At 37.3% G+C, this 27,095-nt stretch overlaps 1 protein-coding gene across 1 annotated transcript in view; it reads left to right on the top strand.

The window, feature by feature from the left end:
- rims4 (regulating synaptic membrane exocytosis 4) overlaps positions 1-25,187 on the top strand; it is a 36,903-nt gene extending 11,716 nt beyond the window's left edge. The window contains exons 2-6 of the mRNA XM_032549435.1: positions 11,269-11,413; positions 18,525-18,637; positions 20,262-20,363; positions 21,483-21,622; positions 23,588-25,187. Of these exons, the coding sequence (XP_032405326.1) occupies positions 11,269-11,413; positions 18,525-18,637; positions 20,262-20,363; positions 21,483-21,622; positions 23,588-23,806 (719 nt within the window). The 3' untranslated portion in view covers positions 23,807-25,187. The remainder of the gene's footprint in view (positions 1-11,268; positions 11,414-18,524; positions 18,638-20,261; positions 20,364-21,482; positions 21,623-23,587) is intronic.
- Positions 25,188-27,095: the final 1,908 nt, after the last annotated feature.

The following is a 27,095-nucleotide window of genomic DNA, read 5'->3' as shown; positions in this document are numbered from 1 at the left end:
ATAGAAACACAAATTCTTTTTGCATTATGATGTTGGTAATAATTTCACCCTGACAGAAAAATAAAATGTCAGTGTCAATGTGGCAAATTTGTGTCATTCTCAACCTGCTGTTGGGGGCCGCACAAACTCAGTCCAAGGACCATAAACGGCCCCCGGGCCGTACTTTGGACACCCCTGATGTAACGCTTCTTTTGGAAGAAAACAAAATCTTTCAGGCTTGGTTGCTATCAGTTAATTCAACATGGACAACAAATACAGACGAGTTAAATCCCTAGAGACGGTACGGACCGGCTGTTGGTAAAATGGCTGCCCTGTAAATCAGAACATTTCAGGTTCTGTTGGTTCCCATCTGTACTGAACTCATCGCTGTAGCATAAAAATGCTGTTTGCTTTGATAAGATCCTGGTTTCATGAGGCTTAGATGTTATAAACACAGACAGAAGATTTTGCGCTTAAAGCTGTCATAAAAAAACACCAACAATCCTCTTTTTCAGACGCTGTTCATTAGATTCACTGTCTGGAAGTAAATGATCTGGGTGTTATCAAGCTTTATTAACGAAGCTAATTGAATCTGATACTGCTCTGATTTGCTGACTTCACCTCCCATGTGTTCAGACATCAGAACATTTCAGTTTTACCGGACCCCTTCGTCACTGTGACATTCAGTATGATACTAATTGCATTTTCTGTTAAACATCTTATTTACAGAAAAAACAAAGAGCATTAGCTGTTGTGGTAGAGCTCCTTCCAAATGACTGCGCCGTGATGTGAGCGTTCCGCTGAAGTAGTGAGGCATAAAGCTGATGGCTGAGCTGTAAAAGAAACACTTTCCTCCTCCAGCTGTATTTTACGGCTAAATGGAGCCTGTGGTTATTCAGCAACGTGTTGTCTGTTCCTCACAGAGGTTATGAGTGTTTGGAAAGCAGTCAAAGGGATAAAATCTGCTGTCATTATGTAGCTTAAAGATACAAACACTAAATCTGATATTGCTCTTGATGGATTCCTCCATTTTCTGCACAGCTGGTTGTTTAAAACTCTTCACAGTTTAGTGCGACCTCGTCTTTGACTAAACAACAGCAAAACCAATTCAACTTCCTTCAGATAACTTGTGTTTCAGTGTCTGTGTTCATTTATCTTCTTTGGAAAACTTGTAGTTGGAGAAAATCTAATGTTTAGTGTATATCATGCGGCTTTTTCTTTTCACCTCATGGGAGAATAACCACTGGATGCAAATTATATTCTATTTGAAAAAAGAAACAATGCAACTTTGAAACATCTGAGAGTCCAGTTCAACAACCAAATGCTCTAAAGGCCACAGAGTTTTACTTTATCCATTGGCTCCTCACTATAAGGTCACTGTTTTTCTCTAATGGCTATCCACTCACAAAGCTTCCTGTACTTATTGTTTTAAAGAAGCTATTAGAAGATGATTTTTATCAGCAGGTTGCCTGATTATGGGTTTAAATAAAGAAAAAGTTCAACAGGTTTTCTATGATGGAGGGTGAACAGAAGATTGATCATGAGAAGTTGCTAAAACAGCATCTTTAATTCATACAGGTTTGCTCAATTAGATGAACATATCATTAAAATAAATTTATATTTGTTTGGTTTTTTTCTGAATTTTTGCAAATCAGTTCAGTGATGTCACTGAAAGGATATGTGAATATTTTCAGATTTTCCACCTGAAAACATCCATTATTTTTGTATACATCATATTTTATCCTGGAGAATGTCATAGATTGTGGAGTTGATGTCATTTGGTGGTTTTTAAAATCTATGTGAAAATGTTATTTTGTAGCTCCTGACTGCATGTTGTTAACAGTAACGAGATCATGTGTGTGTACATCTTTTCTAAGATGTTCAATTTAGTTTTAATCAGTAAAACAATCTCATCTTTGCTACCAGTTTAAGGAAAGTCATAAAACACTGGAGCATGTTGATTTATTTACATTTTATCTGGCCAAGTTTGTTTGACATGATATCAGGTTTTTATATTGTATGTCAGGAGAATATATGAGCTTAACTTTTATGTTATTTCATTGTGACTCCAAAACTTAGGAACTTTCCTGAGGAAAATATACAGTGCTGAATTAATTTGATATTCTGATTGAATTAAAGGATATTCATGTCAAAAGACATATTTGAATTAATTTTCCTGCTTCATTATGTTGTTTAAAGTCACCAACTTAAGATGAGTTAAAACTATAAACCAGCCAAAACCTGCCTGGTGCAAAGGTTCGTCCTCTCAGGGAGATGAATTTAGGCTCAGATGGAATATAAAAATCAGTTAATCAGTTTGTTAAATTGCCCCAGTGACAGAGCACTTAATGTTCAGAAGAGCAGAAACGTGTCATCATTCTCTGATTATTGTGCTTATCGATGCTGCCGTCCCTCTGTTTGATCTCTCTCTGTCTTCGTCTCTTATTCCTCTCTGCTGTCACTCAGACTCTTCCTTCTACTTATTAATTTGGGCTCCATCTCTTTTGGGTTTTGCCATCTTGACAGATTTTTTTCCCTTTGGGTCCGTCCTTCTCTTCCTGTTTGCCTCTGCCTTTCTCTGCTTCTTTCTGTCAACATATAACCAGCGATCGTATCTAAGTTTGCTTCTTCCCAGAATATTGTATATTAGGTCATCAAAAAAGAGATGAAAAAATGTCAATATATTTCTAGAGGAAGAGTTCTCTGCTTCACGCTCATATTTGGAATAATGTCCCATCATCTCCAGCACATTAAACAACATTTAAAACAGAATCTTCTAATTGCTTTGATTTAAGCTCCATGAGATTCTACACTTAAAATGAACATTTAAACACACTTTAATCAGAGTTTGGGATCTGAGAATCAACAGCCGGGTTTCTATCTGTGTGTTTATTAAAGATTTTATTTTTGCTTGAAGTCGTTTTTGGCTTAAAATATTTAATGCACCAAAGTGGAAATGGAAACACTTTTGCTGCCAAACCCTTTCCCATCCTGTGGTGGATCAAAACTTAATACAGTTAGAAGTTTTTCTTCTAACTGTATTAAAATATGAATAAAGACAAAAGCGGAATCAATTAATTAACCGAGTGGTTTTTCAAAATAAATTTAATATCCGCTCTTTCTAATAAGCTCTTATTTGAAAGTGTGTTCCAGCCATAAGTTGCAGTAATATTTCTTTTGCTGATGATCTAAATTCTAACATTTATTTTGTTCCTGCTCTTCGCAGTCTCGTCATGGTGCAGCTGTTGTTGCTTCAGCGATTCGACTCAGAGAAAACTACAAAACAAACTTAAACCCCAAATAAAGAGAAGTCTCTCCATCTACTCAGCAGAATAAATGAAATGTGTCCATCTGAACAACAAGGTTTACATTCAGAAAGAGGCAGATCTGTTCAGCTGCTTTAACGTCAAAGTAACTTTTAATGCTGCATGGAGCCACAGTGTTGGCCAAATATATTAAGGAGCCAGAAAGCCAGGCTCTTTACTAGTTAACACTGTGCAGTCCAGGAAGTTCTTTGCTTTGTGAGAACACATTTTTTGCAGAGCACTCAGCACTGCTGTTAATTTTATAAAACAATCTGAAAAATGCTTACCTACCTATAAGGCAATTAGCTCTACGTCTGAAACGTTCTGCTTTGTCCACCCTTTCTGCCGCCAAGAGGTTTTAACAGGCTGCTTCCTATTCATCTCCGGTCTTAGTCATCACCAGTCATCATCTGTAGCGCTTCAACCAGGAAAGAAATGTCTTTTTTTTAGTGCTTCACAGGATCCTCTCCCTCAGACAAGCAACTTCTGCCAGATTTTCTCTTTCTGTAATGAATAAGCCGACGGTGGAAGAGCAAATCTACTGCTTGCATTTACACAATACGTCCACTGTTAAAACACCTCATGTCTTCTTGCTGCAAAAATATAAAATAGACCAAAGAACGTCTGGATTTCTTTGTCATAATGTGAACTAACAGATTGAGGCAGTTAAGTAAATTTAGCTCAAACAAATCTTCCCTCAGGCAGCTTTAGATGTCTGTGTCTTCTTCCTAAGCTCAGGGTGATAAATTAGGCCAACCTAAAATATATCTGCTGCTTTTTTTCTCAATGTGGCCCAAAGGAGGAGAGTTTTTTTTACCCTTTTTACCACATGGAGCATCAAAGTAAAAAAGCTTTGGAGGTAAACACCGCCTCAGGTGTGGAGGAGACCGTTTTAAAAAATGGCGTACGATGTTGTCATAACAGCAAAACAAAAAAAAACCCCAAAAAATCTAACAAAAACAGGACATCCATGCTTAAATCTATTTTTTTCTGCAGAGTGATCTGTCCTAGATGGAGGTGATACAGTTTCATATGACTAAGATGTGAGTCATGAATTGATTGAAGCAAATGTCAATTATCAACGACGTCTAGACACCACAAAACGCAGATCGGTCAAACAAAAGGTTTCTGTCTTATTGAATTACAATCTTATCTGAAGACCAAAACTTGATAAAAGAGGGTTTGAATGATGACAAATCAGCAAACATGGATGTTGGTTTTCAGTTCCAAACAGCAGAGATTCAAATCTGAACCAACAGAAACTCATCTGCTCACATTGATGTGACCAACAGTGCAGCTTTAGGAAATTTATCCAAGCAAAAAGAAATCTTGAATGTCTTTCTTAACCTTTTCTTTTGCTGAATCTACTGCAAAAGGTTTGCTAAAGTCATTCTGTACAAATGCAAACATCTATACTGTCCAGTTTTGGGTATTTAAAGTGATGATTTCTATGGAAAATAAATCTCTGATGAAGTTGTTTTGAAGTCTTAAACTTTTACTTCAGGCTGGAAACGGTCAAAGAACTCAGGAGAAAAGACAAAGTGAACGAATAAATTAAAGTTAGAGATATAAAAAATGTGATTCTTTCCTAGAAAAACGTTGATTCTCCGCCAATAAAAAATTTGATGAGCCTTAGAGAGGTCAATGAGTTTAGTTTGGAGAAAAGAAAGGAATAATTGATTACATTTTTGCTAAAAATAATCAAACTTTTTTGAACTTTCAAGTTGAACTCCCCTCCTGCTTTTTCCTATATGCTGCTCTTTAAAAACATTGAAAATATAATAGTAAGAATTATTATTTTTTCTGATTGTAGCCATTTAAGTCATTATTTCTGTACAGCATTTTATTCCTGGTTTCTGTGCGTTGAGTTGGAGGGACATCGTTCCTAAATCTGATTACAGCAAACATGGAAGACACTGAATCACTGCTGAGTTTGAAATGATCATCATGAACTGACTCTCCTGTTTAACTAATGGTAGATAAATAACTTTGTCTTCATTTTCAGTTACACATCGGACAAATACAATCAGGATCCTTTATGAGCCGTTAAACAGGAGATTTGTAATTTTCAGGGAGAGATTCTGATATTTAGAGGGCGAAGGTGGGAATCCCATCTGGGTCCTGCTCTAAGAGGCTGAAGTCAGAGTCAGTGTGACACAGCTGGATACTGCAGCAGGTCCTTTACTGAGTGGAGTCTAAGCATCCTGCTTATCACACACACACGCACACACACACGCATACACACTTAGACATGGCTTATGTGGGTCAAGTGAACACCATCAGAATGAGGAGTCCTGCTCCTGGTGCGTTTCTCAGAAAAAGTGGCAGCTTCATATCTCTAATGATAATAATTGATAAAATCTCTCCATCACAGCCCATCTGACCGGGAGAGAGACGGGTGACCTCATCATACGAACCAAACAATCACTGAATATGTTCTCACTCTTCGATCATCATCTCCATGTGAAGGAAGAAGTAAAAGAAACGTAATAAATTAGCCACGATAATGATCCAGCCGCAGTACTTTTTAATTTCCTGCCTGATGAATTTGTCGTGTAATGAAAGGAAAAGTAGAATATTGCTCAAAACTAAAAAAAACCAAAACATTGTAATAATATAGACCATTCTATAATAATATTAAATATAGTTAGCTTCAAGCTAGCAAAGTTAGCAAACTAAACAGTTGGCTTTGAACGAAATATTTAGCTATTAGGCTAAATATTTAATTTGCAAGATAAATATTTAAGTTGAAGCAAAATCCTTGAAACAAACTGACTTGTTGATATCCTTTGTCAACAAGTATAACACATCAAAAAATATTAACAAGCAAAATATTTAATTTTCAAGATAAATATTTAAATTGAAGCTACTTTTTTATCTAATATGCAAATTAACTTGCTGATAACTGGAGATGGACTATCAAAATAAAAAATGCATGAGGCAAACAACAATGCTAATAAATAATCTCTGGCTGGTGAGGAGGCGCTGGCATTGTTCCCTGCTTTCATTTGTCCACTTCTGGTTATTGGCTAGAAAATCTGCATATTAGTTGAATGTTAACTAAATATTCAGGTTGAGGCTAATTATTTAGCTTGCTAGTTATTTAATTTGGAGCTAAAAATTTTGCCTTCTAACTAAATATTTAGTTTTAACTATGGCATTTATAAATGAATGACTAACATGGTGAAAATATGTGTTTTTTTCTTATTGCTGTTCATTTTTAACTTTCCAAACGGCCTCATGTAAGCTAGTTGATATATTTTAAATAAAGCTAAAATTATCTCTGTAGAAGCGTCTGTCTGCGAGCAATTTAGGCCACGATGTGTGACCTACCTTGCGAGACGAGGTAGGTCACACCTTGTCTCGCAGTCTTCCTGTCAGTCAGTGAAGTTGGCCAGATAAGTGGAATGAATGGAGAGCAGCTATTTCAGTATCCGTTCTGCTTTCATTAATGTCTCTCTGCTGGGAGACAAACTAATGAGTCCTAGCTCGGTGCTTCTTCATCACAACATTTGTGCGTCACCTTCAGACATTTTTTTGTGCTACATCACAGCGGGTGCTCCACATTGCGCACTGTGAGCTACATTCACGGCAAACGCAGGAGGCTGTTTCAGATTGGAGTCGGTTTCAATTTCTTTCCTTTATTACAGCCACAGAGAGGATCAGACTCGTGGAAATCCGCTTGCTGATATGTAAATACATTTGACATTTAGGGTATTAGAGAAAATTGTGTTCACCTTTTTAAAAAGTGTGATTAATCTAAAATCGCATTAGATGAGAATTACACAAGGAATTATGAAATCACAGCCTTGTAAAGATACACAGAGACTCAACCGCTTTTTAACCTTTACTAGATTCTGGGAGCTTGGACAACCCAGGACTGACCTGATTGGGGGAATCAGAGCGACAAAGAGGACAGAAAACATTACGCTGTAATAAGACTGCACCAGACTTACGACCCTGAACATCTGGAGACAAATAAAACACAACAGCTGGCAGAAAGTGCTGTGGATTGGCTTTCCAAGCAGATGCAGACTGGCCAACATCTGGCCTCCTTAAGCCTGCAAATCCTTCTGTTTCAGCCTAATTGTTTAATATGAGTGTAAACATCAGCTGAACCACTTTACAAAAGATAATGATGATGATAAAATGTCCTAGCAAAAATAATAAGCATCTAAGGCAGTCTTTCTCAAACTGTGGTCGGCGGGCGCCCCCTGGTGGTCCGCAGGGTACTGCATGTGAACGACCGTTTAAGTGCGACGCTACAGCTAGCTTAGCAAAGGATTGTGTTTTAAAATAACGATGGATAAATGGCTTTAAATCAGGTCACTCACTAGAAAAACTGATGATGCCGGTGGAAAGAAAACAAGGCCAGGAATACTTAGGTAATCAGAGGAAGCGAAGTTACACTGCTGAGAGTTTGACGTCGTTCAGGAACGATTCGATTCCTTTGAACGACTCTATACCGTGAGTCACAGTTGGTCAGAACTGTTCTTTGTTTTTTATGACTTTGCTTGCTCATAATGCTCTGTTCATAACTATTGTTATGTTTTTATTCAATTAAAAATGATTATATTAAATTAATTAAATAAAAATAAATAAATACTATTGATAGAAATTCCTGGATCATTTTAAATGTAGTGGCGCAGAAGAGGAGTTTTGTTTCTGGCAAAGCAACTCAAGTCCATTTTTCTTTTATTGTGCTTCTAAACGACCAATATAAGCACAACAAAACTTGGTAGGAAAGAACAACTTATTTTGTCATTTCCATGTGTCTGACATCAGAATCTGTAAGTAACTCAAAATGCCCCGAGTAGACGTGTTCATTGATGAACAAAGAAAACAACAGACTAACATTTTAATTTAAGGTAATATATGTTAGCATACTGTTTTATTGTGGAGTAATTTCAAGTGAGGTGGTCCGTGAGTGTTTGTTAAATAAGCTAATGGTTCTCAGCCTGTTTGACAAACTGATCTAAAGCATAAGCAACAAAATGTCTAAAGATCTTTTCTTCATTGCTTGTTATTTTTATTTTTGTTTATAGAGAGAAAAGAGAAAAGAAAAGATCAATGTCCATCCCCATTCAGTCCAAAAATTCCCAATATTCCCCAAATATTCCTCATCGTCCAACAAGAAAATAAAACATTCTTCTCTTTCATTGTTTATGATTCTCGGTTTCTATTATAAGCGAGAAGAGATGGTGTTTTTAGCTTCATTACTTGTGACTTCTTGAATTAACAAACATGTTTTGTGACTGTATGAGCAAAGCCAGTCTGTAGCTCTGCAACAAAAAAGCATAAAAATGCTGGCAGGCGGACAGCGGCGTAGTTAAAGCTTTGCAGGTCTCATTTAGAGTCGCAGACAAACAGAATCAGCCCACAAATGTTACAAATAAGAAACCTGTCAGCCCTTTAAGCACTAATCATTTATCCTGATTGCCTGGTAAGATTGCCTTTCGCTCTGATTCTGCTAACGGATGCTGATTTGGATTAAGGTGAACAGCGGTAATGTCCCATCAGTATCCTGAACCAGTTGCTCAAAAGCTGCTGCTATCAACCCGTAATAAGACTTATACCACACTCCTTTGCTTTATGAAATTCATGTGACAAATGCGACTGAACAATTTTGCAAAGAGTAGTTGGCAAAAAATGATGTCAGTGGGTGTGAAAAGCTGGTGGAGACATAATTTAACAGACGTCCAGCGGAGCCTACAAAGTGTTGACGAACACCTGCCACAATTTGGTGATTTCTTTGTTAGAATCTTTGAGAAACATGGATGGCATTGTTCAAAATTTTGCACAAATTTGTATGAAAAAATGCCATTAAATTACATTAAGTGTTGTGGCTGTAATGTCACAAAATATTTTTGAAAAATATATCACAAATACTTTTGCAAGCCGCCCCAGAGCAGTTAGCAGTCAGTCAGAAGAGTGAGTGAAGGTCTGCACTGACGGCAGGTTTTAGGTTTGAATGAAGTGAAATACATGGAGAGAATAAAGTGACCCGATGTTTAAACCATTCATTGGTAAAAGTAGTTTCAATGCTCAGGGTTAAAATCCAGAGTACCCAAAAACATTTACTAAAGCATTTCAACACTCCAACATATTTTTACTCAAATAAAAGTAAAAAGTAGCCAAGAAATTATTCAAGTCTACTTGGTAAAAAATCTACTCAGGCACTGAGTAACTGATCAAATTAATATTTAAAAATTACATCATCAGGCAGACAAAAATATAAAGTTAAATGGAAATGTTGCTATTTTAAGGACAAAAATGACAATAATTCATATAAGTTACAAGAAATAACACAAGAAACATTTTTTCTAAATAATTTTTTTTCTGTGCAAAATTTAGGAAACGTTAACAAAAACTGCAGGTGTGTCTGGTGAACCTTAAAACATGTTTGTTTTTCATTCAGTGGGTAGAAAATACAGAAATCTTAATTCAAGTAAGAGTAGAGATACTTTATAATAAAATTACTCAAGTAAAAGTAAAAAGTACAGGTTAGTGAAAACACTCCTAAAAGTATATTTTTTACTCGAGTAAATGTAACTAGTTACTATCAAACTCTGACTAAATCTTTTCAAACTGGCCTTAAATCCTGAAGGTCTGATTCATCGGTGAATAGAAACCATCTGGGCTTCTTGAATTTATTTATTTTCCTTTCCTATTAAAAATAAATCTGCTGTTAAATTTCAGCTACAGCAGTTGAAATTAGAGGCCTGACTTTCTTCATCAGTATTCACAGAATGTGTTTGTGTTCAACCACAACAGCTTAATAAATATTAAAAATCAATGTTCAGGGTTTAATTTTGGTGGGATAAATCACAGTATCTGTTATTCACCAGGGCAAACAGGAAGAACATCGCATTTGGAAATGATAAAAACCCAGAAAATCACGACATTCTGATGAAAATCTGTGTTTTTCTGTCATCTAACAGAATAGAAAGGGCAGTTACTCTTTGAGACTCATGTAACTGACTTTACCCAGTAATGTTTGTCTAACTCTGGTCTCTGAGTTTAACTGATGATACAGAACCAGCCGGAGAGCTGAAGCAGTAACCCAAATCTACCAAAGTGCCGTCCCACAAGAAACGTGATAGAAATAGCTCCATTCTAGGTCACTCTTTAATAATTGCAGAAGTAACTTCCTAACTCGGCGCTTCATTCTCGCTGAAGCACCGAGTGAAGTTGACTTCAAACTTCTTAAATCATTCTTTGAGATTTGTTTGGTGTCTCTTGAATTTTGTTTAAACCCAACCTAACGTCGGGTTTCCTCACCTTTATTACTAAAAAGACGCTATCATCATGTTGAGAACTTCTTAATCTTTTGATCTGGAAATTTCCTTTCGGTCAGAGAAATGGCCAGTAATATCAGCCGCTCATTGATTTTGTGCTCTACTTTGCAACAAGATGTACTTTCCTGATCTAAAGAGGGACTGAATCCCTTCGTCCTTTCTCCTGTTAAAGTCACTTCTCGTCTTTCTTTCAGATCAGGTCACAGCAGAATAAACACACAAACAGCTGATACTGAACAGCAGATGCAGGAAAATAAAACCTCAACACTGCAAAAAAACAAAATCTTAGCAAGTAATTTTGGTCTAGTTTCTACTGCAAATATCTTGGTTCACTTGAAGTGAAACAAAACTAGCTGGAGCTTGTTTTAAGTCAATAAATCCTTCGTACTGATGAGAAAGTTTTAGTTCCACTAGCAGATTATTTAACTTATGACATGATATTTTCCCAGCGTTATGAATGAAATAATCTGCCGACTGAACAAGTTCTTTTTCATCTATATTGAGAAATTAGTGACTCTAATCAAGCTCTTATATATTGCTGAAAAGTTACTTGCACCGAAAATAGACCAAAATACTAGGTAAGATTTTGTGTTTTTCAGCGAATGCAGCGTTTTCTCCTACAATCTCCAAACTCTGAGTTTAAATGTGAAGTTAATTCAGGATCATCTGTGTCTGGTTTCCTGCAGTGGACACAGATGGCAGGAAGTTGAAGGGAGCCATCCAGAGGAGCACGGAGACGGGTTTGGCGGTGGAGATGCCGAGTCGGACCGTCCGCCAGGCCAGCCACGAATCCATAGAGGACAGCATGAACAGCTACGGCTCCGAGGGGAAGTGAGTAACCACAGGCTGCCTGGCCAAAAGGGAAAACAGCTGCAACACTAAATGTCTTTTAAAATCCTTTTTTTAAAAACTGCTGATTCTAGATATTAACATTTCCAAATGGATTTAAGTGTTTTTGACAAAGTTCTCCGTCTTTGTCAAATCTGGTACTGAAACTACTTTGTTAGAACAAACTATTAGAACAAAAAATCAAAGTCAATTTTTGGAAAACATGTTTTAAAACATTTCTCTGTAATTCTACTTATTGTTTAAAGTCTAGATTTGAATCTAAAGGAGGAGCTGAGTTACAGAGTTTATTCTGCAAGAGAACGTGATTAAATCTAAATATTGGCAGTAAAATAAAATGTACATTTTAATAAAATGTAAATTTTATTTTACTTTTCAATAAAGATAACTGGAGTGCTGATTTTATAATTTATTGCTGTGACAATGTCACAGAAAGTTGCTCATTATAATAAACATATCCATCCTGCTTAAAAAGGAGCAGAGAGGTTACAATTTTTTATTGTGGGTGTTCATTTCATAATTAGATTGCAACCAGTTTATCTCTTGAGTTCACCTGAAATAAATAAAAAAGCTGCAGCTTCCTCTTGGAGCCGTGACCACAGGGTGACCGCAAACTTCACAGAAACAATTAGAGAATTATTTTCTTTTTAAAGGTCAGACCTGATTTCCAAGTGTTGTGTATGTTGGTTCCTATCATCCATCTGAGGAAGATGAGTAATAACAGCATACAGTAGTACTACTACACATACAAACACGTGGACACATGCAGAGCTCTGCCAACCTGGATACCAGCTCCAGTTTCAACAGTTACATAACAAGGCAGACAGACTGGCTGATGTGAGCGTCAGGGTGTCAACAGAAACATGGGCTGCTGGGAAGCAGAAGTAGAGAGACTGAAAGTCGGTCTGAATCCACATTACTTTACACAAATTTACAGAAGAGGCGATGCATAAAATTGCTAAGTTTGCGCTGCACAACGAAAGAAAAATGCAGTGATGATATGAAAATCCTAATGTGTTTATTTTGCAGCGTCGTCACCAAGTTCCTCTGTTCATCAAAGGTCTGGATGTGGAGAAAAACAGAATGATTGTTTTGTATAAATATCACATCAAACTGACCATAATTAGAAAAATGTCATTTCACATCATGCAAACAATTTGAAACAGAACAACAAGGAGACAGTCGAGGCGTAGAGAGGAGCAAAACTAAATCTGAGTAATCAATCTAAGCCTGTTTGACTCAAGCTGCGTAAACTATTCCTCAAATTCAAGTTTTTATGGTCATCTTGCAAAATCTTCCTTCATATCATATCCTAAATGACCGCTGAGCTTTATTAAAGGAGCAGAACGTTACTGTTACTGTAATGTAGTATCATCTATAAATGGAGATAGGAATAAAAATAGAGATTTATAAAAAAAATATACTTTCATTTTTCCTTTAAGAAATTACAGAAAAAAGTTGATAGAAATGTAGAAATGTGCAAGAATGGCCACACTTCACTTTTATTTATTTAGATTTATAAATAAATCAAAATATTTATAAATCTGGCAGTTTGCTCTGCCACAGAAAAGTGGCAGAGCAAACTGTTAGTGCTGCAGCAGGTCATGATGGTGGTACTTACAGCTAACTCAGTCAGGTCAGGAAATGTGACCCAGCACAGCCTGTGGAGTATTATTAACCATCTTCTCTGTCAGCCTGCTGTGTGCGAGCGCGTCCTCTGGAGGCACATAGACATTCAGAGCAGGGGCGCTGCCAGAAATCTTGGGTCCCATGACAAAAAATTTAATTGCCCCCCTCCTCCCCACGCAGCTGCTGTTACAATTTTTTGAGTCTATCTGATCCATCAAAAGCATCACAATTTTAAAGGCTTGCAACTGCCTTGCTTTCTTTGGTCCAATACTGATAACTAGCACAATATTTACTGCTCATGAATTTCACATCCAACAGTTCGCATACAGTATGCAAGAAAGTTGCTTAAGTTTTTTCTATTAGTTTTAGATACTGAAATGTCTCTCCCAACAAGCAACAGTCCAAAGCAACATGCAAAATGTACATGAAGCAATTCAGACTTTTCAAAAAATGCTATGTAGTTGCATTTTCTTCAAGCTGCAGTATAGAACTTTAATAAAAAATATGTTTTTCCATATTTGTTAAAGCTGTCACCATGTAGTGATAGTTTGTTATGAGACAGATAATCTGTGAAAACAATCAATCTCCTTCACCTCGTCCCTGAACTACTATTGCTATCTAACGTAATGCCACATTCTGGCCAAAACAACCAATCAGAACCAGGAGGAGGGTCTTAGTGCTGTCAATCAACTTCATTCACTCACTGCTAAATGTGCTAATGGTGGAGAAACAACATATCATTACAGGAAAATCGTTTTTTTGTTTTTAAGCATATGCACTGACTGATGGCACTTTTTAAATTTCGTTGTTCTTGTGACAATGACAATAAAGATTTATCTTATCTTATCTTATCTTATCTTATCTTATCTTACCTGCCGTCACTGGTAGCTATGCTAACTAGGCTATGCTAGCTGCAGCATTGCACAGAGCGAGGGGGAGGAAGGATGAGCAGCACCACATGAGATTGTGATTGACAGCACTAAAACTCTCCTGCCACTGGTTGTTTCTAGATAGCACTTTGAAAAAGCAGAGGAAATAGATTTTTCAGATTATCTCTCATACATATTGTCACAACATAATGACAGTTTTAATAAATATGTAAAAAAATATTATTTTTTTTATAAAAGTTACATACTGCAGCTTTAATTTCTCTTAGGAGAGGAGAGAGGACGGTCAGGAGGGACTAGAGCTGCTGCTGACTGACTCACCTGTTGTTAAGTGGTAAAAGGTACAGGGACAAGTTAAATATATGAATATCTGGGTAATTGTTTCCCTTAATTCATTAAATGTTAGTGAAATGGAGGCAAACAGTCTGTAGCTAAGCTAACTATGCTAAATGGTTGATAATCTCACACAGTCTACCCACCTCTCGGAGAAAAACTGGGTTACAAATTGACACTTTTACCCTTTTGTCTCTCTATTTTTTGAAAACTTGACTTCATTATTTTTCTTAGCAGCATAGTAACCGCCACAGTCGTTCTTGTTTTCTACTGACTGCTGCTGAACATCGTCACCGTTAAGCTCCAAGCTGGAACGAACCATTTCATGCAGATCCAGGAGGTTCAGGGCAAATGTCTGCTGTTTGGTCTGGGAGCAACATTTAATTTTTACTGCTAAAAACAATTTTAGAAAACACAATATAATAAATTTTGTAATTGACAGGGCCCCATTTTTTTTTAAATTTCTATGAACAAAAAATTAAAAATTGTGGAGGGCCCCCTGTTGGTCAGGGACCCTTGGAATTACTTTTCCCCCCTAAGCAGAAATCTTTATGGATGATTAAAGAAATAAGTTTAGTTTGGGTTGTGCCTTGGAATCAGACACTGATTGGCTCCTTACAAATGATTTTAATAAACTCAAAACACTTTATACTGAAAAACACTTTTATGCACAAGAGTGGCAGGAATGGTAAACATCACCTTCTGGTGTTAATGAGTACCTCTAAAGAGAATCACAATGGGAGACCATCCAGGTTCAGTGATGAAGCATCTCAAAGATAATATTAAATGTGGACCAATGGACAGGAAAGTTCAGTAAAACTTAAAAGAATAAAAAACCCACAAATAACAGAATGGAGTTGTGTAACTCAATACTGTACAAATTTATATACTTTCCTAATAAAAACCTTTTAAAATTTTGAAGTGTTTTAGTTTATTAATAAGTAAAATAAAACTCCAAACCAACAAAACACTAGAACAACATTGAGGAGCAACTTATGACTGATGAAATTAAATTTAATTTTTGTGAATACCGATTTGTGCAAAATCTACAGGTTGATTTTGATCCCATTGTCATGTTTCAATAGAAAAAAAACTTTTTAAAAATAAAGCTAAAGGTACCAGCTGTAATAAAAAAGAACTTTATGTATAAAATAAGTGATTCATATCTGAGCATGCTGCCAGCGTTATGAAGATGAATTGTTTAAATCATCCGCAGTAAGGCGCTGCTGTTTCCGTCAGATGTTTGGCTCAGTGCGCTGATTGGAAAGCTCTGTGCATGGACACATCCTGCAATGAATGAGCACTTTGTCAGCTAACACCATCCAATCACATTTATGGGCTTATTGATTAATGATTGGGGTATTTTAGTGTGTGTGCTGCTGATGGTGGCGATGAAGCTGAAACTAAAAGGTGGAAACTGACTGAGCTCCAGGCGGATCTGGCCTACAAAACAAAAGCAGCTCATGATTAGGTATGGTGGAGGACCTATGATGCTGATGGCCTGTTTCTCTAACAAAAGGAACATAATTAGAGAATATGGCATAATGAACGTTTTAATACACCAGAATATTTTTAAAATAAAAGTCTGGAAACCTCTCATGTTTTGGTTGACAAACGACCCAATTCAAAACAGACTGAAGGAAAACTGAATATTTTTAATAAAGAAGTTAATTTATAGGGAGGAAAACCACAGGAAAGCAGGTCCAGAAACTGATCAAGATAAGAATCCAGGACCAAACGCTAGCTGCATTTCCATTCATCGTGATTACAAAAATAAATCCGGTTCAAGTTTTTCTACAAACGTTTTTGTTCTAGGATAAGGTGTTTATTCTGCCATGTCAAAATTAGTGTAATTCACAAAACTGCAGTGGAAATACTTTATTTTTTACATGTGATCAACAACCAGATGTTACTACCGACAAAAGACGAAGAAGACGACAGGATGATGGCGCGGCATGTTTTTAAATGATTTATCTCATAAACAAACTTATTCATATGGGATTGTAAACGCATTTTTATTTAATGGAAACATCACAATTGTGAAATTGCATTTTTGCACATAGTGGAATAGCAATAAAGTTGGAAATGGAGTTGCCAAAATCCAGACTTTTAAATACTGAGGAGTTTGATTACACACAGAGTGCAGCTGGAGAAAAGGGGCCAAAAAATGAATTATAACACAGAAAAAAACGGAACTGGATTTTTTAAAATACTTTTTTAAAATGTTAAACGAGCAATAATAATAAGTCGGTTGACATTAAGGAAATCAGAATAAAGAGTGTAGTAAACTGACCAGAACAGAGAAAGTCTCGTTAATGTCGTCCATTTTGAGTTGCGCTCTCTTGAAGAACCAACCAGCAGCAGTGAGTCCCATAAGGTCTGAAAGGCCATTTTTAGGGTTTGCTGTTTGTTTACAGCATGAGCTTTGCATTGAACACCAGATTGTGTGAAACAGCAGCGTAATCCCCAGATGTGCTCCACACACACACGTAATAATCTGAAGCTCAGGATTTTATCACCCTGTAATTCCCAGTCGACCAGTGCTGCCTGACTTATTGCATGCCAAACCATTTTTTCAGGGCTCCAGAAAAGATATTTCAGCTTTTTCAAATCTGCACATGTCAAGTTTTAAACTGCATCATGGATCTATTAAATTCTGTTAAGGTTGTATAACAACCCACTGACACTTTACAATTTTAAAGAGAGGATTCGTGATTATCACAGCTATTCATAATGATTTGATGTTTCAAGGGTGCATATAAAATTCCTCTGGGCTGATTATTAGCTGGCATTTTGTGTTCAATGTAAAAGATTTGCTTTAGGGATAGTTATAGAGGAAAACATGGTATAAAAGGAAGATTTATAAAGAGAAACAAAGAGTTCCACAAAAATTAGACTGATGAGACGGGACAAGGTGAGAGGAAGATAAATAAGGTGAACATTAAGTTTGTTCCTGTTTGATCTCTCTCCATCTGAGAGCATTTGGTCAAAAGGCCAGTTGGCTGTCACAATGACAAACTCACAGGAGCAAAACTGATCCACATCTTTGGACATAGTTCTGATTAATGGTGCCTCTACATGGGGTCGGATTATGATATCCACAGAGATCGGCCTATTGTGTGTCTCCAGTAAATATACATTGAAGGAGTTTAGCTAAAATGCAAAACATCCACAAACATGCCACTCTGGCACAGCTGCTGCAGAAACACAATGAATATTTTCAAAAAGCTTACAGTTATCAGAGTTTCAGTCCATATCTTAAGGAATGTGTGCACAATAACCTTTAGTACCGTATTCATAAACAATAAAAATCTGGAGCTAATGGAGTATTTTGTATTACCTGTATGAAACATCCTTTTATTCAACGCTTTCAGCATTTCCTCAACTTGTTCTTCTGTGGCTTTTTGTAGTTATGTAACTGTTTATTATTGATGTTAATTAGTTTTGATCTAAACTGTAATGTAATGGCACTGCAGTAACTGAAATAGAGATTAAAATTTTATGACTTGCTTTTGTTGCTATGCTTTGTAACATTTGCCTTACTGGTATTTTGTATTAACTGTTCCAAGCTGTCATCCATGACACACAATATCTATGAAATGGGACGACACTATAATCACTGCACTGCATGTCGTTTATTTATTTATTTATTTTTTTTACATTTCATCATTTATGGATTAAGAAACAGGAAGAGTAAATCCAGATTCTGTCCTTGACTCAACATTTCATGCTGGATGTTTTGCTTCAGTGTTTTCCTTTGTTCTACTTCTACACTCTGTAGTCTTCACATAAAAGATGAGCAAGAGATTTGCTGTGGTCTGCTGACCACAGAACACACACACACACACACCCCCACACCCACACACCTACACACACACACCCACACGCACGCACACACACACACACGTTTATAGTCCTGGCAGTCTGCCACCAAAGCACTCTGATCTGATTCTTCTGAATACTCAGATAAAATAGGGTCACATAAGTTCATCACTACTTATGTAGTGACTACCAAATGTCTGAGTTTGTTTTTAATCTGTGTTGAACCATGTGTGATAAATGGTTATTTCTTTTTTTACTCTTTCATTTCACCTTTGTTCTCTAGTTTTTGCATCTTTTTTCTTCTTCCACGTCTTTGCCAACATTCTGGTTCCCATTTTTTGCATTTTATTTCACTTCTCTGTTATTACTTAAACCACAATCACCGAATGAAGTTTTAATCCCGGTCCTTTCTGCTCTCCCCTCAGTCTTAACTACAGTGGGATGTGTCTTGCATCCGACGCCCAGTTCAGCGACTTCCTGGATGGGATGGGACCGGCCCAGTTTGTTGGGAGACAGACGCTTGCAATGACATCCATGGGTGAGAAAACTTCAATGCTACTTTCCAAATCATGATTCAAAAATGTTATTCCACATCAGAAAGAAATCTGTCAAGAGAAGAATTAGACTGATAAACCACTTGATTGTTTGATGTCACACATCCTGCATATTTGTAGATATACCTGAAACATAAATAAAAATGTTGGATTGTATTTGCTCACTTTGCCTCACCAATGTTCTCCACATCTTCCACATGGTGTCACAGATCTCTCCAGTCGATTTCAGTCAATTTCAGGTGATTTGTGTCAAATTTAGCTCAGAATTCAGATTATTCTGTGTTGAAAACTGAAATCCTTCTTCATCTCTAGTTTTTTAGCAGAAACTTGAAGGTTTTGCATTAAAACTCTTCATGACATCATCTACCTTGACAAAGCTACACATGACAAAAATTAACCCGATATTTTGCATACTGAGTTTTATTTTTATTTGAATCACAAAGACGTAGCATTTTAACAGGGAGTGTGCAGACTTTTTATGTTTGCTGTATTTTTAATCTCTCAGCTTGAAGTTTGGAATGAATTAGAAGTGATAAATCATGAAGTCAGAAATAATGCTGTGTGCTGTGAGGCCATCAGGATGAATTGAAGGTAAACGGCTTTATCTCCTGGAAATTAAAAAGCTAAGCCTTATTTTCTAATAAAAACATATTTAGTGGTTGCTGAAATCATTTTGCTGTGGCTCAGAGTTCTTTCATAAATCTGAGCTGCAGTATAGTTATTTATTTGCTGGTAGTCTGCAGCGGGTGCATTTCACGCAGACGGTCCTCAGCAGCAGTGTTTTACTGTAAGTGGGTCAGCTTCCTCGCTGGCAGTCAGACGGCGTCCTTGGACCAACAACAGTTACACTCACTGGACCGGTTCCACTCCCAACCTTCTGTCCAGTTCAGCATTATATAATGTCAGAGGACTCAAAATAACTGGGAGATGATCTGCGCTCAGTCATTTACAAAGAAATATTTGTCCTTTTGAGCCGTTTTGCCACAATTATTCATTATGGACAGAATGATAATTTTATCACAAATCAAAAAAAGCTGTAATGTTGAATTGGAAGTAAAGAAACTTTCATTAACAGAACCAAATTAAGTTAAGTCTGATTGAAGAACAGCTAAAGTTTCTGTATTTTTCTACTTTCATGTCAAAAATTCAAATCAAATGTTTGAATTGCAAGCGGTTATAAACGGGTTCCAAGCCCTAATAATTAATCAGTTAATCAGTTAATCAGTCAACCAATCAACCAATCAAGTTTATTTGTATAGAGCATTTCGGCAGCAAGGCGTTTCAAGGTGTTTTACAAATAAAAACACAAAATCACACATTTATAAAGAAAACACTATACAGACACAACTGAACAAACATCACATTTCGATGAGTGTCATCACTAAAATCATACACATCAGACATGTTGGTCAATGTTCATTTATTATGGTTCAAAAGTAACTCTACACAAGCTTTTAGTCTTGATGTAAAATAACTCTGTTTTCTGGAGGTTTGTTCCAGAGCCTCAATCACTTTCATTACGTTAGCTTGATGAGTCATGAAATCTTAAACGTATTAACCTTCTGAGCATCGCCTTCGAATGATGAACTTCTGTTATTATTCATCCAGGCGATGTAGAAATCGGCCTGACGGAGAGAAACGGGGGTCTGGAAGTAGAAGTTGTTCAAGCGAGAGGACTCACCATGAAACCAGGCTCAAAGGCACCTCCAGGTAACGTTAGCATGGCCACTGGATCAAACAAATAAAAGCTGCTTTTCCCAGGATTACATGGGAGCCATCACACACCGGACTGAGGAAGTTTCCAATAAACAAGATGCTTGACTTTAATTTCTGTCATATTGAGGACAAGGACGATTCTGCACAAATAAATCAAAAGGCAGCACACAGCAGCAGCTGCACACAGAGCAGCCTGCAGGGGAGGCTAAAAGGGGGAAACAATTTTTCATAGTTTTGGGAGTTTGCACACAGAGCAGAGAAAGCTAAATGCACAAAACAGGAACAGAATGACTCACAGACGTTTTTCACCCAGGAGATTTTACAGCTTGGGCTCAAAACTTTCTGCTGCTGATCACTTTGAGTCATGTTTAAAGTTAGTTTATTTGTCATTATGCTTCAAGGAAAGCTAAAATATTTGTGTTGAACTAAACGTTTTTCAAAAAACAAAAAGTATGAAATCAGAATGTATTTAGTGGCTGGACATTTTTAAATGGAATAAGCATTAGTAATTTAATTTAAATAAAAAAAATCTGTTTTTTGTTGGTCTTTTCATCATGTTTAATGTTTGATTAAACATTGATTTATTTAATAATCAAATCAACTGATAAATCATCTCTCCAACTTTCCTATCCATTAAACCTTGAATAGTTTATTGTCATTATAATTTAGTTATTTAACAAGTGGAAAGTTTTATTTGTATTCACAGTAAAGTGTTTGCACAACTTAAAATAACAAACATAATTCTGATTTTATGATGTTACAACAGATTTTGCCTTATCAGCTTTTAAACATAACATGATATTTTTTAGTAGCATTCCTCGTGTGTCTTATCTTTGTAACATTTTGACAATTTCTCAGAATTAGCCTGATTTGTTTTCTTCTGCTGAAAAATGCCCTTTATAATTCAGGAGAATAATAAAAGATATTTATGAGTAACTCATTTTATGCCACAGTTTCCCCCAAACCACAGACAGCTGGGTTTGTTCCTCCCTTTTCTGAGTTGCCAAATGTTTTTCAGAACTTCCTTAAGGCGAACAAGAAGTCTCTGTGAATTATCTCCTGAAAAAAAAGAGACAAATTTGTTGCTCAAATTTCTCTTTCCTTATGTTCCAGCGGCGTACATCAAAGTTTACCTCCTGGAGAACGGAGTCTGTGTGGCCAAGAAGAAGACCAAAGCAGTGAGGAAGTCTCTGGATCCTCTCTACAATCAGGTCCTGGTCTTTTCTGAAAGCCCACAGGGGAAAGTGGTGCAGGTAAGAACCAACAGAGAGGAACAAAAACAGAGAATTCAAAATATCTTAAATGAAAACATGGAAACTCTGACAATGACCAAATCTTGTTTACAACTGAACTTGAGTTCAATGTTATTTTCTTCATTTTTAGCAAAAATCTAAAATGCATGATTCATACTTTTGTCAGCATTTTTTTATCTGCATTATTCCTTTTTTCAGACTTTGTCATTACGTTTTAGTAATGTTCTTTTTTCCGTGTTTCCATGCTCCACTTCATGTTTCAGAATGCCTTCATGCTAGCTCAGTGCATGCCCCACGTGAACACGGTTTCACCCTGAGTGTTTGTGTCAGGCTTGCTCAGTAAGAAGCCGAGGGAACCAGTGATGTGTTGGTGGAGAGGCCTGCAGCTCTGCCTCCAGCTGCTCTTCTGCTCCTGTCACCGGCTAATTAGCCGCTAAACGCCTCCCTCTTAATTATCTGCTGTCTGTGCTGCTGTCCTCCGAGTTTCATCAAACTCATTCACACTTGATAATGAAAATCGCTGAAATCAGCAGCACTTTTCAATTTGTCATTTCCCAATTTAGCAAATCGCAGAGCTGCTTAAGACTACACGGAAAATCCATTTAAAAAGCTGCTTTAATTGCCTCTGTGACAGAGCCAGTTTGATTCGTCAGTTCGGATAAAACACATTGCGTAACAAACAAGCGTACTGTAATTTTTACATTTAGTGAGCCCTTTTTGAAAGTTTAGAATGTTTTCTCATAGATTTGCTAACTGAAAGTTATTCCAGGAGGAACTGAGACACTTGATAAAAGTGTAACATTTTTTACCACAAGTGTTTTCCTTAAACTGCAGAAAATGGCTGTGGTTGAAATAAGAGAATAGAAACCAAGGCTTAGGAACAAGAGAATCATTTCTTACAGTTCTGGACTCACAGTCTCAGTGGAAATCATTCGCAGACGTTTGGTATTCTGTGATGCAGGGAGACACAGGACCTCCACATGAGGCGACGTATGCGCTGATGGATATTGATTATTTTGTCCACCGCCTGAGAAGAACTGCGGCTGTCTGAGTTGAGCCCCGATGTTATCAGGATGTCAGGGGACAGAGGACACCCAATGCACAAATAAACAGCCTGCCTTGTATTACAAAAAGAAATGCTCTGGATTGTGCTTACACACCTGCATACATCTATCTACTGTGTTTGGATTTAAATTTGACACCAAGTTGTGAGTTTGGTTCCAAAATCTCGTCCACAACATGAAATGACTTGTTGCTTTTACTGATCTGCAGCTTTTTGTTTTGTTTCAAAGTGCAAAGAAAAACCAGAGTATTAGTAAAAGATAAATGCACTTTATTTACTATGTATTTCCATGAACCATAAATAATGATCTGTAAGGATTTATTAGTCTAAAGTGCATCAGTTTTAATAAAAATGAAGTTTCAGTCTGAATTTAAGCATTAACTGTGAAAGAGACATGATGCCCCATCCTGCAGTTTTGTTAACGTCCTTGTGGTGACAAGATTAATTTATCAGAAATACTTTAGAGCTCTAATAAAACCAAATGTGTCCAATGTGAAACTATGCAAGACTTTTCTAATGAAATTTGCTTCTTTTGAAACGGTCATTGAATTAAAATGGGAAAATACTGGCTGACTTCCAGCTCCACATACGTTACGTAGAACCAGAGGCAGAAACAGATCAATCTAAATATCACATCATTCCAGGTTTATTTATCAGACCAATATGTTAAAAAATCACAAATATCAACTGATAACGATGTTGGTGCCGATATATTGTGCATCCCTAATAACACTTGTACACAACTGAAATGTTCCAAGACTTTTTGTTGATCTAATTTTTCAAAAACACTGCTGGATGTCTCCAGGTGTGCTAATCACATCCTATGTAAAACAAAACAAAAAGTTAACAGATTGATAACAATCAGCCTTTTTATCCCCATTTGTTTCTCACCTCTCCTTCAGGTCATTGTTTGGGGAAACTATGGACGAATGGACCGCAAAAGCTTCATGGGGGTAGCTCGAATCCTATTGGAGGAGCTCGACCTGAGCACCATGGTGATTGGCTGGTACAAGTTGTTCCCTATCTCCTCCATGGTGGACCCAACTATGGCGCCACTCATCCGCCACTCATCTCAGATGTCTCTGGAGAGCACCATTGGACCATGTTGTGAGAGATCCTAAGACTCAGGAAGGAAACTGTGGAGTTTCCTGTTGCTCAGATTCTACCGTTAAACTGAGCCTGAAGAAACATTTTTAAACCCTGTAGCTCTGCTCCTGGCTCAGCTGGTCACCACTTCACCTGCACCAGGAACAAGTTAAGATTCACAAGTCTGTCCGCTCTGGGGAACGATCAGAACTGATAAATCACTGCGCAAACCAGCCGGTTATCCTGCATTCATTTGAAATATATAATAGTTTTGAAGCAGATTGTTTCCCGTGACTCCTGGGAACCGCATTTCTTTTATTCTCATAACCGACCATCCTTCAGACTCTAAGGGAGATTTCTCTCCCTTCAGATCTCTTTGATGGAAGGAAAAACCAAACCCTCCTTAATGAGGATACTTCAAAGCAGAGCTCGGCTGCTGACATTGATCACATCGTATTGGGACTCGGCGGCTCCGTTTGCTTCAGCTGCCCGCCTCCTCTGCAGCCTTCATCAAACTCTCATTCCCAGGGCTGCTTGTTGTCTTTCTACGTCCTCACTGGAGAACGGACGACTCCTGATAAAATCTCTCAGTCCACCGTAATGTTTGAGAAACCAGTTCCTATCGATAGATGTGTATGCAACAGGACTAAAAACACTAAGGTCTAAGTTATTTGTTGCAACATACCAAGAAATACTGGATCCAACCACATGAGCTGTTTTTTGTTTATTTCTGTGCGTTCCACATTGGTTGAATGATCAACTCCATGAGATATGTGGGCGATCCCAACATGGCTGAGAGCTGTTGTCGTTTCTGGAACGATCCGGATCTTAACCTGAAGTTAGGAATGACGACTGCTGCTGGTTTCTGTGCACACAGTTTGTTAGAGCCTCATATCATAGCATTTAGCTGGCTCACCTGTGGACCTACGTTACAGGGCTTAGTTGTTCTCAATCCCCAAAAACTGTTTGCAATCTACTAGTGTTCACCCGTTACGAACTCACATGACATCTAAAGCGCTTATCAGTCTATTCAGTTGATGTTATGTTGATTATAAAGAGAAATATACATCCTTGCTTATTATAAGAAAGTGACAAAGTCAATTTATTCTAACTAGGGTTTCAAAAATAAAGGCGGCAAAGATAGATTTTTTGTAAATTGTGAATTATAAACGTCCTCCAGATTCTGTCCTGGTGCGAAAACTGAAAACTGCAGCCAAGAATCCCTAAATTAAATGAAATTTTATGCATGCAGTCTATTCTACAGGATTATGATTTTAATATAAAGTGGCTAATGTTAAATGCATGACATTAGCACATTTACATTTAGCTGAGTCCTTACAGGGAACAAAATGTACCCGGCATGAAGCAGCTAGATGTATTCTGGGTCTAAAATAACAAATGTTTGTTCTTTAATTATTACTGCTCTGCTTTGGTTCGTTTTCACTTTCCTCGTGCAAATCACACTGAATGCAGTGGCCGCTATCACTGGAAAAAACAAGAAAAGTTCAATCTTGGTTGCTGTAAAGAGCAAACAGCTACCTGTGAACCCTGGCAGCTGCAGCAGCTCTTTAGATAGATTTCTAACATTCCTCTAGTCCAGGGGTGTCAAACTCCAGTCCTTGAGGGCCGCTGTCCTGCAACTTTTAGATGTGCCTCTGCTGCACCACACCTGAATAGAATAATTAGGTCGTTAGCAAGGCTCTGGAGAACTGATCTACACAAGGAGGAGGTAATGAAGCCATTTCATTCCAGAGTTTTGTACCTGTGGCTCATCTAAAACCTGCAGGACAGCGACTCTCCAGGACTGGAGTTTGACACCTGTGCTCTAGTCTTTTTTAAGCTTTGGTGAATAACAGTTTCTGTTGTGCCAATTTCTACCAGCATGTGTCTTCTTCCTCTTCCTCAGTTACCGTGTGGCATGTGCCATTGTGAGGGGGACAGCAGAAAAATTCAGTCGCACCACCTAACAGCAGCATTCAGGCTGCGCAGAGAAGCGTCCCTTTCATTCTAAATTAAAGCCCTGATCCACTGAAAGCCAAGCCACCTGGTGATTAGCCATGCTTCGACTGAAAACCGGAGGGAGGAAGAAAGGGAGGGAGAGGAGAGAGAGAAAGAGAGCATGAAATGTTCTTTGCACCATCCAAACAAAGGATCTGTCTGCAATGACGTCAGGTGTTACAGACTTCAAAAGAGAACGGAGAAATGGGATGAACGTAAAGGGACCACAATGTGCACACTGTAGAGAAATTTTATTGGAGCAAAAACCATTTATTTGAGCACTTTAAGATCCATAATGTCTCCTTTCTGTGTACATATTACCACTGTTTGTATCTTTTGGTGTGAGCCAAAGTGAATCTGTCACGACTTTGTTGATAAATGTTGAAACACAAGTGGAAGGAGGTGGTGATATCTTTGGTAGATATTTTTTTCTGAGACTGTAGCAGTAGCTGGTAGCATCTGCATGACAGGTTAAACATTTCTACTATTAGCACAAAACTTGATAAGATTTAGCATGAGCTATGAGCTACACAGAGGCCACAAGCATCGGTTTGAACTGAGGAACATTCCTATGTAGCATTTTTATTTGTTCTTTCTTAAGATGTTTTGGTTTCAGCTGCTTTCTGTTAAAAAAATAAAACTAACTCATCAAGACTTTTTAAATTTTTTTTGTTAGCTAGAAGCAAAATTTTGAAATAAAATCCGTTTGGTTGCCATAGTCACTGGATGAATTCCTCTAATTCAAGTCAGTTTTTCAGACTTTGTAAATGTGGCCTCTGCTTTGCCAGTAGCATCGTTCCAAGCAAATTCCTTTCACTCTGTGAAGCAATAAAGCATCCAGTTTCATGGCTATTCATGCATAACAAATACACAAGTTATGATTTCCATCACCAATTTACCAAAAGCCATTATGTTCTCCAGTGGGATGTTTATGCTTTACATGTCTGTGGATTGTTTTGACACTTTGCAAAACTCCACAATTATACATAATTATACATTTAATTATGTTTAAACTCCCAACAAAAATGCCACTAGGATACTATGTATTTAAATATTTTAGGAGATTTCTTTTAGCCCAGAAATCATCGCTCTGATTGGTCAACGTCTCAGCCCAAGTTGCAGCAGCTCTGAAGGAACTGATTGACTTCACACTGGGTTGAATCCTCTACTCTCATTTTGTGGAAACACAAAAAGAGATTTAGCTTTGAAGACAATAATCACTATGCCTGAAAAGTGAAAGGTGTTGTGTTGTCAGCTATAATTACTGATTTGTCTGGAGAGAAAGAGATGAAGACAAAACGTCCAAAGAAAACAGAGAATCCACGT

The sequence above is a fragment of the Xiphophorus hellerii genome, chromosome 20, assembly GCF_003331165.1.
Source record: "Xiphophorus hellerii strain 12219 chromosome 20, Xiphophorus_hellerii-4.1, whole genome shotgun sequence".
Taxonomy (NCBI): domain Eukaryota; kingdom Metazoa; phylum Chordata; class Actinopteri; order Cyprinodontiformes; family Poeciliidae; genus Xiphophorus; species Xiphophorus hellerii.
The sequence above is the reverse complement of the archived record's forward strand: the minus strand, read 5'-3'. Positions and strand labels throughout refer to the sequence as shown.